Source organism: Mesoplodon bidens (genome assembly GCF_964165515.1).
Source record: "Mesoplodon bidens genome assembly, chromosome: X".
Lineage (NCBI taxonomy): Eukaryota > Metazoa > Chordata > Mammalia > Artiodactyla > Ziphiidae > Mesoplodon > Mesoplodon bidens.
In genome coordinates this window covers 45,242,419-45,260,866 of record NC_138163.1, presented here as the reverse complement: position 1 = coordinate 45,260,866, position 18,448 = coordinate 45,242,419, and the positions used below count along the sequence as shown (strand labels likewise).

The 18,448-nt window shown below is 39.8% G+C and overlaps 1 protein-coding gene across 3 annotated transcripts in view; it reads right to left on the bottom strand.

Annotated features, from left to right (window-relative positions):
* Nucleotides 1-7,629: 7,629 nt before the first annotated feature.
* The window catches only part of AMMECR1 (AMMECR nuclear protein 1), a 107,691-nt gene continuing 96,872 nt past the window's right edge, over nucleotides 7,630-18,448 (bottom strand). The window contains exons 4-7 of one of the 3 annotated variants that reach the window (XR_014014294.1): nucleotides 15,910-16,000; nucleotides 14,415-14,511; nucleotides 11,895-12,174; nucleotides 9,951-10,030 (exon numbers count right to left, since the gene is read on the bottom strand). Coding sequence is in view for 2 of the 3 variants with exons in the window: in XM_081222890.1 (XP_081079016.1) it covers nucleotides 12,060-12,174; nucleotides 14,415-14,511; nucleotides 15,910-16,000 (303 nt within the window). In the remaining variant the exon portion in view is untranslated. Of the gene's footprint in view, nucleotides 12,175-14,414; nucleotides 14,512-15,909; nucleotides 16,001-18,448 lie in introns of all 3 variants that reach the window. The other 2 variants (XM_081222890.1, XM_081222891.1) reach the window with 2 other exon arrangements.

Here is an 18,448-nt window from a genome sequence, read left to right as displayed (position 1 = left end):
TGATCAAACTAGATTGTTGTAAATTTAGGATGTTAACTCTATCCCCATGGTAACCACTAAGAAAATAAAAGATACAGAAAAGGAAATGAAGAGGGAATCAACATGGTACACTAGAAAATAGTCCATCAAACACAAATGAAAGCTGTACTGGAGGAATTGAGGGAAAAAAGAGATATGACATGTAGAAAACAAATAGCACAATGGCAGGAAAAAAATTCTTCATTATCAGTAATCACTTTACATGTAAATGGGTTAAACTCACCAAATACAAGACAGATACTGGCAAAATGGATTTTAAAAAGACATGATCTAACTATATGCTACTTACAAGAGACTCAATTTAGACCCAGAGACAAATAAAATTGATAAAAGGATCAGTTCATCAAGAAGCTACAACAATTATATACATATACACACCAAACAACGGAGCTCCATAAGATATGAAGGAAACATTGACAGAATTGAAAAGAGAAACAGGCAGTTCTACCATAATAGGTGGAGACTTCTATATCCCACTTTAAATAACGGATAAAGCACTTAGACAATACATATGTAAGAAACAGAAGACTTGAACAACACTATAAACCAGTTAGACCTAAAAGACACATACAGAGTACTCTACCCAACAAGAGCAGAACACACATTCTTCTCAAGTGTACCTGGAACATTCTGCAGGATAGATCATGTTTTAGGCCATAAAACAATTCTCACTAAATTTTTAAAGATTGGAATTAAACAAAGTATCTTCTTTGACCAAATGGAATAAAGCTAGAAATCAAAAACAGAAGGAAAACTGTTAATATTGCAAGTATGTGGAAATCGAACAACACACTTAACCAATGGGCTAAAGAAGAAATCACTAGGGAGATTAGAAAATGCTTCGGGATCAATGAAAAGGGAAATACAATGTACCATTTAAAAACTTCTTCTGCATATATTTCTTGCAATATGCTTTTTTTACTTTTATTTTTTATTAATTTTTATCAGAGTATAGTGGATTTACGATGTTGTGTTAGTTTCTGCTGTACAGCAAAGTGAATTAGTTATACATATCCACTGTTTCCTAGATTCTGTTCCCATGTAGGTCATTACAGAGTATTGAGTAGAGTTCCCTTACAGTAGGTTCTTATTAGTTATCTATTTTATATATAGTAGTGCGTATATGTCAATCCCAATCTCCCCAACGTACCAAACCTTTGGGGTACAGTGAGAGCGGTGGTCAGAGTTAAGCTTATAGCTTTAAACACCTGTATTAAAAAGGGATCTCTGAAGTCAACATCCTAACTTTACACCTTGAGGAACTAGAAAAAGGAACAAACTACACCTAAAGCCAACAGAAGGAAAGAAATAATAAAGGTTAGAGCAGAGTGAAATGAAATAGAGAATAGAAAAAAAAATAGAATCAATGAAACCAATAGTTGGTTCTTTAAAAAGATCAACAAAATTGACAAATCTTTAGCTAGACTCATTAAGAAAAAACAGACACAACTAAAATTGGAAATGAAAGCAAGGATGTTACCACCAACCTTACAAAAATTTAAAGGATTATAAGAGAATACTATAAGCAGTTGTATGCCAACAAATTAGTCTTGATGAAATGGAAAAGTTCTTAGAAACATGGAAATTACCAAAACTGACTCAAGAAGAAATAGAAAACATGAACAGATCTAGAACAAGTAAAGAGATGATTGAATCAGTAATCAAAAACCTCCCAACTTAAAAAAAAAAGAAAAAAAAAACAGGCCTCACTGGTGAATTCTACCAAACATTTAAACCTTTAACACTAATCCTATACAAACTCTTTCAAAAAATAGAAGAGGAAGGAACACTTCCTGACACATTCTGTAAGGCCGACATTACCCTGATACCAAAGCAAGGAAAGATACCACAAGAAAACCACAGACCAGTATCCTTATGAATACAGACACAAAAATCCTCAACAAAATACCAGCAAAGCAAATCCAATGACACATTGAGAGGATTATACACCATGACCAAGCGGGATTTACCCCAGGAATACAAGGGTGGTTCAACATAAGAAAATCAACCATTGGAGTACACCACCAAGTAGGAAAATTAACTCAAAATAGACCAACAACCTAAATATAAGGCTAAAATTGTTAGAAGAAAACATAGGGATAAATCTTCATGACATAGGATTTGGCAATGGATTCATAGATTTGCCACCAAAAACATCAGCAACAAAATTAAAATTAATTAAATTAAAAATAGATAAATTGGACTTTATAAAAATTTAAAAAATTTTGTCCACCAAAGGGCACTATCAAGAATGTGAAAAAGACAACCTACAAAATGGGAGAAAATATTTTCAAATCATGTATCTGATAAGGGCTTAATATCCTGAATACATGAAGAACTCTTAAAGCTTAAAGACAACACAATTACAAATTGGGCAAAGGACTCGAATAGACATTTCTCCAAAGAACATATACAAATGACCAATAAGCACATGAAAAGATGTTCAACATCACTGGTCATTAAGGAAATGCAAATCAAAGCCACAATGATATACTACTTCATACCCACTAGAGTGGCTATAATCAAAAAGACAGATAATAACAGGTATTGGTGAGGATGTGGAGAAATTGGAACCTTCATACTGGTGGGAATGTAAAATGGTACAGCCACTGTGGAAAACAGTTTGACTGTTTCTCAAAAGGCTTAACGTAGAATTACCGTATGACCTGGTGATTCCATCCTTAAGTATCTACCCAAGAGAAATGAAAGCATAATGTCCACACAGAAACTTAGACACACATGTTTGTAGCAGCTTTATTTGTAAGAGCCAAATGATTGAAACAGCCCAAATGTCCATCAGTGGACGAATGGATAAACAAATTGTGGTCTGTACATACAATGAGATATTATTCAGCCATCAAAAGAAACGAGGTACTGAAACATGCAACAACTTGGATTAACCTCGAAAACATTATGCTAAGTAAAAGAAGACAGTGACAAAAGGTCACACGTTGTATGACTCCATTTATATGATATGTCCAGAATAAGCAAATTCAGAGAGAAGATTAGAGGTTACTTAGGTGATGGCCAAAGGAGGATGGGGAATGACCTCTTAATAGAGACGGAGTGTTTTATGGAGTGATGAAAAAATTTTAAAACTAGAGAGAGCCGGTGGTTGCACAACATTGCAAATACACTAAATACCACTGAACTGTGTGCTTTCAGGTGGTTAATTGTGTCATGTGGATTTCACCGCAATTCAAAAAAAGTCAACAAAAGGTGAAAAGAATTTCTTTTTAACTCTCAAGTGCCCTGTGCACCCTGCTCACAGGACTCACTGGGTAACCTTCCCAAGAGCAAATGTGTTGCCTGCACTTTCCCAGCCTAGGGCTGACCATTAGCAATTTCTATTTGACCTTCTCCAAGGCCACAGATTCTTCTGGAGTGGTACAAAACCAAAGGGGGGAGGAGGGGCCCAACATACCCTGCAGGAGCAGTCCCAACCTATTTGAACAACTGGATTAACCCCGTGTTCCTCTTCTCAACCCATGATTCATGAGCACCATGGACCACATAGGCTAGGCACTGAGGGGCATGGCTTCATGTACAGAGGTCACTATGGCCACCCACCACTGTCCCCCACCACAATTCTGGGAAAGGGGCCTTTGCTGAGGCCTGTGCCAGCGGGGCGGCAATATCTCCATGCAGAGTTCCTGGAATTCATGTGAATGTTTAAGTAGAGAAAGTTAAGGGAAATGTTTGCGTTACTCACACTAATACTGTCCTTCAAACAAGATGGGGGTTTTCTGCTCTTTCCAATCCAAGACCCCCTTTCTACCCTGCCAGGCTGTGTGTGAGTGGGGACTCTGATTGATTGCCCCATCCAATGGTCTGGCCAGCCCCTGTCTCCTGTGCTGATGCACACAAATCCACTTACACATGTTGACACATACGCTAACGTTGGATCATTCCAGAGTATGGTGGAGATGGAAATGCTAGTTTGATGAAAAGTGACGATAGCAACTCCTAGCTTCCAACCTGCCTGGTGTTCAGGCAATGACTGTGCGTCTCCGCAGCTTCCTGTCAGTTAAAATGTGATTTAAACATTCTATTGTGTACCAGTTGTGTTTCCTGTTTTATAATATCCAAATTTAATATTGCCTTCCTGCCCTTTCTATGTAGCGGGTGATTCAGAAAGTGACTCTGATTTCCCTCTCTGGGTGGGTTACCCTCACTATCTTATCTCTCCTCCTGCCTCATGAATGGGTTTTTCCATTAGTCAGCATACTATAACCTTTCTTCAGGCCTCAGGGCAGCCTCGTAGAGCAAACAGCATAGTCTCTCTCTGTGCTGGTCTCTCTCCTGGTCATGGGAAGGGCCTGATACCTTTCAGAGGGCAGATCTGTGGTAAAAAAACAAAACTTTGAGCCACCAAATGCCACTCTGCATGTACACAGACCTGTTTCTTATACGGTCACGTATTGATCATTTCTCTCCCAACCACCGTGGCATTCCTGCTAGGGAGCAAGATAGCCTCACTGTGGGAACAAATCCCCTCCTGCGCTCAAGGAACCATGACCGTGCCCGGTTTCTGGGTGGTCTCTGCTGCTAACACGTTGGAGGGCCAAAGAAATGCCATTTCCCAACAGGGCCGCTACAACTCTGCTCATTGATGCCACTCTGAGGTGGGAGCCATTTAAGGGAAACACTGTAAATCCAGCCCAGTGTCACCTGGGCCCCGGTCTGAATGACTTTTGCCAGCTAGACCAAACTTGCACGCCACTCACCACTCTTAGCTCAGAGTGAACTGTTAATTTGTCTTACAAAATGATACTATCTTTATTCTGAAACCAAGCACGGTGCCATACCTCTGGGGGGACGGGCACTCCGTAAATATTGATGGATCACGTTGAGCCTGACATTTGGGAGGAAAAGGCCAAATGGAAAAGGAGATGAAATGATGCTTTGCCGAAGGCTCTCAAAATAACTGGGCACGTTGGGGCGGCAGCAGTGGTTTTCAGATTGTCCCGCGGGACCCGGCATTCTGTTGGAACTGATCGAACTTTCCATAAACATTTGATTCAGAAAACGTGTGTGTTTAAATGTATAATATTTAAACACTGTAATAAAAACTGAAGAAAAACCCAAAACACCTAACCAAAACATCTAATGTGTTACATTCAGAATGGCAATTGAAGACCACCACCCAGTGGGTCAGCAGGAGCCATCAAGTTGGCACATTCTGTTCAAACCTCAGGCGTGATGCTTCTCCTGCCTGAACTTCTTGCAGGCCTCCCTTGTCAGGCCTGGTTCAGAAGGTTGTGACTGCACCGGGGTTTTATAATTTAGGCCAATATGTACTCACTTTTCATAAAACTATATTAAGATACCACCTCTTTCTCTTTGCAAATCAGGACCTTCTTGCTGCTCTACAGCCAAAACAATATAGACATCAATGGAGCGCTGAGACTATAACTACAACTGTCATCTGTCACCCCAATTACAAATTTTTAGTCACCCAAACAGCCTCGTCATTCTCATTAACTTTATAAGTAACTGGTATGCATTCGTACTTTATAACAGTGAAATACTGTTTTTAGTCTCGTACTTGTAACTTAATGAGGTGCCAGCTAAGATTCTGATTAAAAAGCAAAGAGGTTCTTCCAGCATGGAGGGAAACTAAAGGCTAAACAAATTACCAGCCCCTTGTGACTTGGCTGCATCCTTTTAGAGTGGGAGCAGGAACTCAAGGACGCCAGGGCAGTTGTGAGCACAGAGGCACGTAATGCAGCCACCACCCAGCGCGCACTCCAGACTTAGTGCATCCTACATCTAACCTCTTATCGAGCTAATGTGGTCATCCGTCATGATGGAAATCTGCAAGTGCAGGTCAGTGTTTCTTTATATAACGCGTATGCCCTCACCAGCCCTCTGGGTGGGTCCATTGAAACCATTTGAGATACATAGTCCATCTACTCGGAACATAATATATTAAGTGTCATTTTAAACATGGTTATAACCAAGTTCTTGGAATGAGGAGGTGGACTGGCTTGGGCCCTAAGGCAGTTTCTTTTCCGATTCTTGAAAAGATTTCTTCCAACAGGCTGGGGGTTCGGAACGGGATTGTACCATGCGCTAAAGGGATCAAGGAAGGCCGCTGAATATAGTAGCCAAAGCAGTATACCCAGGGCCTGCCTCAGTTTCATCCTCCCATTCAGCTATTCCTCTGGCAGGTGAAAAGCCTGGGCAGACAGATGGGAAGCCATATGAGAGCTTGGTCCAAACTCACACTTGTCTCGGCTCATGTGGTCAGAGCTGCAGAAAGTGGGAAAGCCATTCTCTGAATGGCAGTCATCCACTGGGCGCTCCTGACTGGCAGCTCTGAGACCAGGTGTGGTTTCCTCACAGCAGACTTCCCCCCAGCTCACAGTGATGGTACCCCTTGGATACGACAGTATTTTCCATCAACAGAGAGGAACTGCCACAAGTCACACAGTCACACTTGCCCTCTGAAGCAGTGGAGCAATTTAAAAGGTGCCCAGTGGGGCATGAAGTCTAAAGAGGAAATGCTGAAACTCTGGGGAGAATTTAGGTAGGTGGAGTGTGATTCCTGAAGTTGAAATCTGTCCAGACCCCTGAGTTAACCACTAATGCTATAAAAAGAGAATGCTGTGGGCTCATTAAATTACTTCATTCTACCTGAACCTATTAATATCGTCTAAATCATTAAAAAATCCTGTGTACCATTAAACATGAATGATGAAACTGGCCCTGAGCAGATGGCTGCCTTAATGGAGCACTATTCCAAACCACAATAGTCCTGTAGAGCCGAGATGGCTGTTTTTAGCCACTGTGATTGACATTAGCGCGTGTCATCAAATTCACATGGGGAGTGGGGTTTTGGGGCAACGTAACAGAAAATTGTCCTGCATATATTCATTAGAAATTAATCCTGAAATATGCATGATGAAACTGAGACAGCAAATGATTTAGAAAGAGCCAGAGGTATGTCAGCAATGTCCCTGATGACCTTTACATAGAGGAAGAGGTAAGGCAACAACTGATAGAGGTAGCACACCGAGAGATCCCTTGCTTGAAGCAAGCTCCCATCTGGCCCTTGGAAGGCCGTAGCACTAGTCGCCTTGCCCGATACTCAAGACATTCTCCCCAAGTTCAAGTGGTGAATAGGGTTCACCTCATACCACTCTGGAACTGGAAAACTGGAAATACGTTTACGTGTGTGATGTGCCCAGTGTGTGTACGAGGAGTGTGGACAAGCTCCGAGTGGCCACATCTTGGGCATGTTCAGTTTCTGTCCGGTACTGAGAAAATGGCAAAGCCTTGATGGCAGAAGAAAGCCTTCCCACCTCACCAGATGATTGTGCTGGATGGCACTGCTACTGCCCCCCACCAGCTCACAAAGGGAAACACCCAGTAATACACTGATCTGGAAAAAATTTGGAGCGGGCTTAAGTATAGCCATGCCACCACTGGAATTCAAGTCTGCTGCTTGCCTCAGATCCGTGGCCAGGGTAGGGTGCCCGATAAAGGCCAGACTACTGTATCACCAGGCCAGGATTCACGGCTGGGTAGAAGAATGACATAGGTAAATCATACGGTAGGGAGCAACTGTAAGCAGATGAGGTTTCCCAAGTGCCAGTTTGGAGAGAAATCCGTATCAGTTCCTAAGTATAGTATTTCAAAGGCTTCAACTGTTTGTTAGCTTTTAGTAAGAAGTACCCATGAGCCCCAAATCCTCTGATGAGGCCCCTTAAAGAAAGAAACCACAGATGGTAACTCAGTTTTAACATTTTATTGGGTAAATGATTTTAAAGGTAATAACAATAGTGTCAAAACTACTACAATATCTTTCCACAGCCATACCTTACAGACCCACATAAACCTTCCCATTTTTCTTTTTCTTCATTTGTAGTATTTTAAAGCCATACATGTCATATAAAATGCCCATTTCCAATAGTTTCTTCAAACTATTAAGCAATTAAATGTGGAAGGAAGGAGGATCTAGTTATACTTGAAGGGGTTTCAGGTAATCTGTGATGTCTTACTGTAATCAAAAAACAGGGTACTAAGAAAGGGACGAGGAGAAGAGCTACTCCAGGTAGCTTTGCTCATTACAAGTCTCAACCACTGCATCACCAAGAATTCATTATGCTGGTGACTGATTCAAAGTAATTTTGGGGAACATATAAAACACAAAAATAACTTAGAAACTAGATCCAAATATTTCAAAAGTAATCAACTTTCATATACAAAAACAGTCAGAGGTGGTTACAAAAGTTTGTTTTCTCAGTGCGTCTATGTACCAGCGCAGTTACTGGGTCCAGAGCAAAATAAAAGGTTTATTTTCTTCTGAAACAGTAATAAAAAACAAGGAAAACATATCTTTGTATATAAAGGATCAATGCTGGTCTTAAGAATAATGTAATCAGAAACCCTTAAATCGAGAGGCACACAACGGGTTTCTGCTTTTATAAAATAAAAGGAAAGTCACCAGTTTATTTAAATGGAGGAGGTGTGAGCACCTCCTCCATTTAAATAAACTTAATTCAATTTAACTTAATTCAATTTAACATCACTAGCAAAAATCACTTAGAAACTGTACAAAAATAAAAAAGTTAACACATTTAATCCTGCAAGGTTTTTGTAAGGACTGGAAGGCAGGCTTTTGGAGCAGCATTTGGGCATGGCTGGGGGCTTCTTTGGTTTGATCTAACACACACAAGAGATGGAGCCTATTCCAGATGACAGTTTCGGATTTCCTGCACATTTGAAGACATGAACAGAGGCCAGTATACAAACTTCCGGTGTGCTGCACACTGGGGCTGTATGCTCTGGACTGAAACTCTTATAACTGCCTTAAGTGGGGCGGGGGGCGGGTAAAGAGCAAGCCTTGCACTTCCTCCATCAATCACACCGGAGACTGGAGCGGGCAGGGCAGTAGCACATTTTCTCGTGCAGTCAGAAGGCCACTTAATGGGGGGGGGGGAGGGGCAATTGTCCTTCTAGAATCTGGTACCTGGCTGACCTTTTTTAAGAACAAGAAAACCCTTCCAGAAATGGAAGCCTGTTGCTACATACCAAAGTAAAATACGTACTATTTTCCAAGAGGAAAAAAATACCCAGTTGCATCTGAAAACGGAAAACATAAATGGAACTAATTAACATTTAAAAGGGGGGCTATGTAAACTTTGTGCTACTCAAATGAAGTTCAAGTATTACTTCTGAGCTGTTTAGAGATCACTGAACTTACACAATATTCTGGTGACAAGAGTGCAATTCACATTTGTGTTTCTGCACAAATAAACCACAACTGGCTAGAACACAACCTGTGCAGTCAGAATCTTCGTCTGAGTTAAAAACACATGCTACATATTTCAACATGTTCAAAGTTAATTCAAACTACATATTTAACAGCTTTGTAATATACGACAAAGGTGAAAGGGTCTAGCATTTGTTTGAAGCACACCATTACAAGTTTGTATAACACCCTTTACACTACAAAGTCTTTTAGTCAACAGCTACTTAGACACAAAAATGCACTGTGCATTAATTTGAACACAAAAGGAGACAAAACTATCCTTTTCCCCCAAGCCACGGTGGGAAATATTGCTGACCTCGTCCTCTGAAGCCTGCAGGATGGTTATTTCTTCAGTATAACATTATTACACTGGTAAGAAAATCTGTGTAACATCTGCATATATCAAGAATTTTTAAAAATCTGACACGATTTTGGAGTCCGCATGACCAGTCACGTGACCTGCTCAAAATTGATTAGCACCGTTAAATACATAAACACACACATATGTATGTATTGTAAGTATACACACACACGTATGGAATAGATCTTTCCTTTAAAAACAAAAAAACTTCTAACCATGAGCTCACCCAGGATGAGGAGCCTGTTGAACTGATGAGATGATAGATAAGATGGATCAATATTGGTCTATTTTGTCTCTCTTCGGTTTGCTTGTTTTATTTACTTTTTTTTTTCTTGCAGCAGACAATATCATTCAGCTTGTGCTCAGTTTCCCTATAAGGGCAAGAAAAAATTTCCATCAGGTAGCCACTTGTTTTTATACTGAAAGACTAATCTGCTCCAAAATGCTCCCAAGTAGAAATGAAAGGACTCAAAATCCCTTTCTAAAGCCCAGCAGCTAGCTTTCTCTGACTAATCTCTAGGTTCAGTGGAACTAGCTACCGAGATTCCATTTCAGGCTAACAATTGGCTTCTTGGTTAAGGCATCACGACTGAAAATGGTTATTCCAACAACAGATGCTGCGGACGAAGGAATACCAACAAACTTCTGAGAACTCTCATCAAAAACAAAAGCAGTTTGCTGTGCCATAAGGACAAGCAGAAGGAATTCAGCCAGTTAATCTCACAAACTAGACAAGGGTTTTCAAATTCTGAACTAGCAGTCTGTCACTTGTCACAGCAACTACATGTATAAGCTATGCCATCTTGATATTCAGTGACATCTCATAGTTTTAGACTATATATTCTGCACCACACTTATATTCATCACTTGAAATATTTCCTGTTTGAAAAAAATTTTACACACACACACACACACACACACATATATATATTTACTACCATAAAATGAAGGTAATCTTTCTCCAGAATCATCTGTCATTTTTCCTGGGGATATACATACAGACCTCCTGTTGACATTAGGAAGTTCTCTGCATATGCATCATGGGAAGACTAGCCCTGCAAATGAGCTGGGCTCTAACAACTATATCGTATCTAAATGCCAACTCCGTTTTTACAGGGGTAACATAACATCTTATCGATATAGTAAATGTGTTTCTATCAAAAGTATGTAGTGCAGAAAGAGATTCAAGCAATTTTATAGTATTTCTAAAACTCCAGTATTGTCCCCATGACAAACATGTCTGAAATCATGACATGTATTAACTTTTGTTTCACTAGATTATCTTTACTGTTTCTTTAAATGGTAGCTAAAATTGTCTCTGGCCAATCATGACTTATTGAAACCTAAAGCTAACAAATTTAAATTAATATATAATAGACACATGTCTCTTTTTGGTTATTTGCTCAAAATAAATTTTTTTCAGCTTAAAAAAATACTTAAGAGTAAGCAATTTGTCTAATCTGTTGTTTCACATATAGAAACAATAAAATTTTTAAGAATATTTCTCTAAATTGCCTTTCTTCTAAGCCCTCTTAATTCCACTTAATTATATTCTTCTCAAAGGCACTAAATTCTGTATCTGCTCTCTTCCTGATATTCGCTGCTTTTCAAAATAATTTCTGTAGCATATTTCAAAGGTAGCTTGTACTTTCTTAAAACAGTGTTTTAGTTTGTAAGTTGGTTCTATAAAGTGATGAGGCAGTTTTTCCTGTGATAACCAGCACAATAGGCATAAATGATTTCTCACTCTCTGTGACAAGTCCTATCATGGACCTTCGAATGTTCTACACTAGAACGAAAGTTCATCTATTCTAACCATGGGAAAAACATACACTTAAACAGTGAAGACCCACATACTAAGCTGTCATAGCAAAATGAATTTCAGACAAATTCAAGAGTAATATACAAATACCTGAATCTGATATGAATTACTCCCAAACACAGCTATCAAAAATTACCTATCTTACTGAGGAAGATGAAAGAAACACCTAAATGAAATCCTTAGAAACTGCATGATTTCTTCCATCCACAGTCAACAGAAGGAAGGAAGAGAAGAAAGAAGACAGGAAGGAAGGCAAGAAGGACAGAAAGACAAACCTGACTGAGATAGCAAAGCAAAATTCCATATAATATTGTAAGGAAAGAAAACCCCAAAATTCATATATGCTGCAAAAAAAAAAATCAATGATCTAAAATAATAAAACACGAACATCTTAATAAATGCCATTTTCCTACCCGTTACCATGATGATCTTAACTGACAATGTCGAAGCTTCACCATGGCAACGGAAACTATCATCATAAAATGGTACAGTAAAAGAGATAGCTAGACCAAGAAGGGGTAGGGTCTCCTGGTAAGAGGTCTGCAGAGAGGCCCAGTGACTGGTTGTGTGGCTCAGTGTCAGGAATAATGGTTGTATGGCGGAAGGGGATGCCCAATGCCATTTTGGAAATGATGATGCTGGCGATGAGCAAGGTATTCAGCATAGCTCAAGGTCATCTTTTCACTACGGTACCTGAAAGAAAGTTAGGGAAGAGACAAAGTTAACATCACGAAATAGGTGACATGTGAATGTCAGAGCTAGGAGGGACCCTTAGAGATAATTTTCTAGATCAGGAAACAGAGGCCTAGAGAGAAGAAGTGACTTGCCCACTGTCACACAGCTAATAAGCAGCAAAGCTGAGATCAGAACCCAGGAATCCAGAGTCTGAGTCCAGTGCTCTTTGCACTCTACTACTCCTTGTTTAAATTGTTCTAGAAATTGTATTGCCCCCTCAGGTCCGGTTTGCTAACAGGAAAGAACGGAGGAAAGCCAGCCTATTACTGTCATGTATGCATTGCATTTACTTGACTACTTTTTCTTCCGGGATCTTCCATCGCTTCCTCTTTAACCATTCCTTTCCTTCTGTCCACACGTCTCAGGTCTTGCCATTAATGGAAAACAGTAGCAACAAAAAACTTGTCTTGATCGTGGTATCTCAATCCTCTTTCCCCCCATCTTCAGGTTTCTTTTCATTGCCACACTTCTCAGAAGAGTAACGTGTATATTCTACCTTCGATCCCTCATCTCACACCGCTCCTCGGCCCTGTGCCTCTTGGTTTCTACTGCCGCGCTTCTGCAGAAACTGCTCTTTCAGAAGCCACTGCTCCCCATCTCTCTGACTACTCATCCTACCCTCGCCTTGTAGGAGTTTCCTACATTTCTACCTTCAGTTCTTCTGCCCCTACGCTCTGTCCCGGCTCAGTGAACTCTTGCCTCACAGCTTCAACTACGTCCTCTTTACAGATGATCCCAAATCACCATCTCTAGCCATGAGCTCTACACACGTACATTTTCAGTGACCTATTGGACATTTCTATACAGATAGCCTAGGAAGCACTTCAGATCCAGAATCAATACGTTAATGTAACTCTCCCCAACGTGGTCCCTCTCTTGGTGAAAGGGACTGCCTTGGTCCCTTTTATTGAGATGAAAGCCTTGACTGGCTCCTCTTCCCTACTTCCGAATGATGACTAAGTCCTTTCATTTTTCCCACAGTATGTTTTTTCCTTCCTTTCTTCCCATCCCACTGCCACAGCTCGTGTTAAGGCTCCCATTTCACCTTCTTTGGATTGCTGCCACAGATTCTTAGATAATAACAGTGTCTCCTAATTATTTTTCCTGTTTCCAATTGTAATCTTACACTTCCCCAAATCCATCTGTTCAGAACCCTTCAATGGCTACCAATTGCCTATAGCATCAGGTTTAAACTTCTTACTCTCTACCTTTTGGGCCATATTTTCCCCAGTGACCACCTTCTCTATGTACACTGAGAGACCAACCAAATCAGACTATTGAAGATTCCTTAGAACTTGCCCCATACTTCGCCACCTACATGCCTTGACTCACCAAGTTCTGTTTAAGTTAATCCCTTTCCTCCCCCACTCTCCACCTGTCAAATATTCTACTCATTCTTCAAGCCCAGCCTCACATCTACCTCCTCTTTGAAATTTTCTGTTATCCTCAACCCCCTCCTGGAATTCCTCTTTCCCTACTCTATGATCTCATATCATCTATCACATTCTGCTGTATATTAATAATTATTTTTGTACATGCCCTTCTATTCTCCTAGAATATGAACTCAGAGAGGGCAGCAATGCAGGCATTTTCAAATTTGTAACTCCTCAGAGCTGAGAATAGTCCATTTTTAGACTATAGGCATTCAATGTGGTTTTGTGGAATTAACAGAAATGGAAACAGCAACCCATTTCCCCAAAATGTTTGATATTTTCCTTTTTAAATAAGTACCCCTAGGAGCCCATGCAGAAATTCATTTAGCATTTGTGAGTCTAGCCCAATTGTGTTTTTCTGCAAGCTTTCTATCACTGCCAAAATTCTAAGGTGAAATTCAAATTTGAGGACTGCTTATCAGGATCCTGGGGTTCTGCTAAGCAATGTCAAAAGCTGGCCAATTTCTAATTCAGGCAACTTTCTTCAATAATGTAGTCTAAAGGCTCAGACGGCTTGCTTTAACAAAGCCAGAGTAAGCCCACAGAGCTACGATGTGAAGGATGGGCTCATACATCATATGGGCTTTACTGCCAAGCAGAGTTCATTGTATTCACCCTCAGTACAGCCCTGCCATTCATTTCCACTCTGTTTCAGAAAAGAGAAGCAAGTATAGTTAGAGAGACCAAAGAAATCAAAAGGTTATAGGTATACGCATCAAAATGTACTACTGTGAACAGCCTTGCACTAGGAAATGCCTTCTGTACCTGGTCAGTTTTATGGTTTTCCTGAATTCATTAGTAATCGGAGCTTTGTATCCTCCTTTCCTCAGTAAGGAGTCTATGGTCTGAATATGGTCCCATCCTGTGGAGAGCAGACCAGATAAAATACCAGTCAAGCACATGTAACAAGCACCTTTGGTTAAATACAAAATGACTGTAGAGGTCAGCTATCATTGTCACCGACCCCTTTGGTCCTAAAAACAGTCACACAGAAGAGCTAAGATTTCATCCTGTACAGAAGCAGGGACACCACAGCACACCTTAAATTCTAGCTATCCCTGCTGGCTAGCAACATTGGCTACTTTATCTCAACTGCATTCGAAGGCAAGGAGCCTAAGAGGCTGGCTGGCAGTAACTGCTTGGTCGTGTCTCAGTAACAAGCCACAAACATTGTACTCTCCTTTAACGGTGACATTTTTAAAAGGGAAGGAAAAGCCTCACTGAGCCAACTCAGTAGTACTTAGGACTCCCACACTAACTCATGGTAATCACCATTTCTAACCATATCTTCTGCAGGCTATCAAGTGCATCTGTGTGCAGCGTTCAAAGGCATCTTTATGGGTTCTGACACAGGATGCACACTCATACCCGAGGCCCTCGACCTCTTATGTATGTTTTACAGAGTCAGTAGAACTACAGAATTAAGAAATTTTCGAAAGCAACCCAAATAAATCTGCAGATAGCTGCTTTAAATACTAACGCTCTCATTTGGGGGTTTAATGATATTCAATTTTGTAGTTATATATCATATTTATATGAAACAGATATGGGAAAACCAAATTACCAATGCTTTCTGATGAGAAGAAAAGCTCCATGAGATAAAGAAGGGGTATTCATTTCAACTAACATGAAACTATAATTTAGTAGTGGCTAGAAAGGACAAGATACTACAGAGTGAAACGTTATTTTGTGTTACACTGGTAGTTCATAAAGGTTTGTGCTATATCTGTAAAATCGAAAAACGTTTGTTGACTAGGAACATATAAAACACAAATAGCTCATGTATTCTCAATGCTCCTTTTCTTCATGGGACGCTTACAATCTTAATAGTAGCAGAAGGAGTAATGGCAACCACCTAAGAAGGAAACATTTGATACTGACAATGAACGGTGTGGCTGATCGTCCAACTAAAGGCTTGTTTATGCCACAAGGCTACAGCCCAGTGGAATATGGGAAAATGGCACTTAAAATTCATAGCAAACCATCGCCTAAAATAAAGCCCAACTTTTACAAATCTATGCTTTTTTTGAAAGCATACTTTTATATGTTTTTGCTGCCAAACTTCAGTGCAGAGAGTCAACTTCTGTGTAATTCACCGATTTCATACAGACATTGCGGTGGCAGCGATGGAAGAGTCATTTCTTATAATCTGACAGTAATCAATTACCAGATATAACTGCAAGGTCAGATAGCGCATTTCAATATGTATTATTTGTTTAAATTCTTCACTAGATCATATGAAATAAAGTACAACAGTGACCTTGCTCCTTTGCAACCTCCGGTAGGTAGGTGGCGGTGCGTTTTGATCCTTTTTCATTGATGAATTCTATTCTAATGCCATGTACACCCACCTGAAAGAAATTGGGAGATTTATTAGTACAGTCTTCTTCATAGAAGCAAAAAGAAAAAGTTATAATTTAACTTTCAGAGAATGCAGTTCTTCCTTTCTCCTTGCTTTTGGAAGGGCATATCTGTTTTCTCTTTCCGAAACACTGACTTTGAGGATTGAAGGCCATTATGATGGCCATGGAGACTTGAAAACACTGATTTTTGCATGTGCCCAGCATGCACCGGGTTATGCCATTCTGTTTGGAACCAGGACCACCATTCTGGGGCTGTATGTAGAATAAGACAATCGATGATGGCAAGAGTCCTGCCCCCGCCCCCAAATTGTGGCTCATGACAATGAGGAACTAGACCAAGGGAACCGACTTCAGAGAGATAGCAAGCAACCATCCTGCTTTCAGGGATAATCACCATTTCAGATTGAGTTCCAAAACTTCTGGGACTGCTGACTCTCTTCCCAAACTGTCTAGTCTCTTTGAAACCTTGAATTGTATGTAGATAAACAAACACAGATAAGCCTGAAAAAAATCTAACAATCAGATCCTGCATCGTCACCCATTACGGTATTTCTAAAAAAATGTATTATGGCTTAAAGTGCACAGGTGGCAAACCCTCACTGTATATCTACAACACTGCTGCCAAATCCGAGAGCAATAAAGATTTCAAATGACTTTGGGGCAGGGCATTTTTACACAGTTTCTTATATACTAACCCAGAGACCACTATAACTTTATTATGTGAAAGACAAACTTTTGATGGTACCCTAAAAAAGGTGGTCTCCTAAGTAAGTGTGGGCAATTTCTTGCTAATGTTTTAAGAAAGTAATCTACTTTTTCTTTGATTAGCATTCAATCAAAAGGAATCTGTCCTTTCCCGTCAAGTCTCACATAGAATAGTGTATAGTGCTAAAGATCACAAAAAGTTCTTGTCTTCTTTATATACATTGATAACAAAAATGACATTTCAAAAGTATAACAACTCCATTCTGCTCTCCCAAATCTATGGTTGCCTTAGATCAAGGGTTCCCAGGTGGAGTTTAAGGTTGTCCAAGGTCCAGGAGGGAAGATGTTAAGACCAGGTAAACATTTTTACCAGAGAAAGGGGCTTCTTTTCAGAGCAGGTGGCTATATCCATTCACCTGTATGGAGGTAATAAAGGTCTAGAAGAGGAAAAGGGGTCCATGAAAACTTCTTTTGTTTCTTCTGCGCTTAGCCTGAAATTTCCCAGTTTTTCAGGGAATAAGAAGTCCTCTGGAAAATCCATTTTATTTTTTCCCCAGGTCTTCACACATCCATCCATTAGAGTCTGCCAGATTTTCTGAGCAGTTGATGTTTTTTTTATTAAAGCCTATCTCTGTGGCTATTTCTTCTACCTAATATCAGTATTCTTATGAATATCCTTCTGCTGAAAATGCAATCAGGGCAGCTGTTTAAAAACTAACACAGTAAGGCCTCTCATACCCTGTGGGAAATGACTATGGACAGCTGAGAAGAAATATGAATGCTTAGCTATCAGGCATTTCCAGGATAAAGGACATCTACTAATCTCCCTAGTGCCTGACACGTTATGGAGACACTGACAGATTTGCAACAGTTTCTGTATACTGACTTTCTGATCAGTGACTTTGAAATTTTTTCCTTCAGCAATATTAGATCCTTCATAATTTGTTTTTTAAAACATATGGCATAAATAATTTATGCTCCCATCATTCACTGAGGTGAATTCTGCAACTTCAACTCAATGTATCAAAAATCTGTCATGTTAAAATTGAAAAGAGTTTTGGTGTTTATTAAGGTGTCTCATCAAAACTGTGAGAGGAAGACTGTTTCCCTGTCTGTGAGATGAGAATGTTAGACTCAATCAGTGCTGTTTAATTGGTATGGGGTCGGGGTGAGGGCTGCGAAGGTTATCAGAATTTCAGGTTTCCTGCTTCAGCAAGTATAGTTTGTAAAAAGAATAACTCCCCAGGTGATCTTTATTCCGGGTTAACTAGGTAACCTCTAATAATCAGTCTAGCTCTGACAAACTGTGGCTAAGTATTGGGGGGAAAAAAGTGATTTAGGCAAATTGGAGGTGATTTAGACATAAATCCTTTCTTCATAGGAGTACATTCTGTGCTATTCAACAAAAACGACAGAGATTTTGAAGCCTAGTAATTTAAAAACGAAAAGAGGTAAGACCAATTGCATGGTATGCAAATAATATCTTAATAAAGATATATGCATATGAAGAGGTTAAGACCAAACTGGAAGGACATGTTGACCAAAATAAAAATTACTCATGGATAAAACTGATTTACTGTTGTATTTTGAGAAGGCCCCACCATCAAATTTGACATGAAAAAAATTACCCAAATTCCCCCATTTTGAATTAGTACCACATTTATAATTTTTAATTCTTTTCTGTGTTCCTACGATTCTGAACAATCGAAAGCCCCTGTAAATTTCACTGCA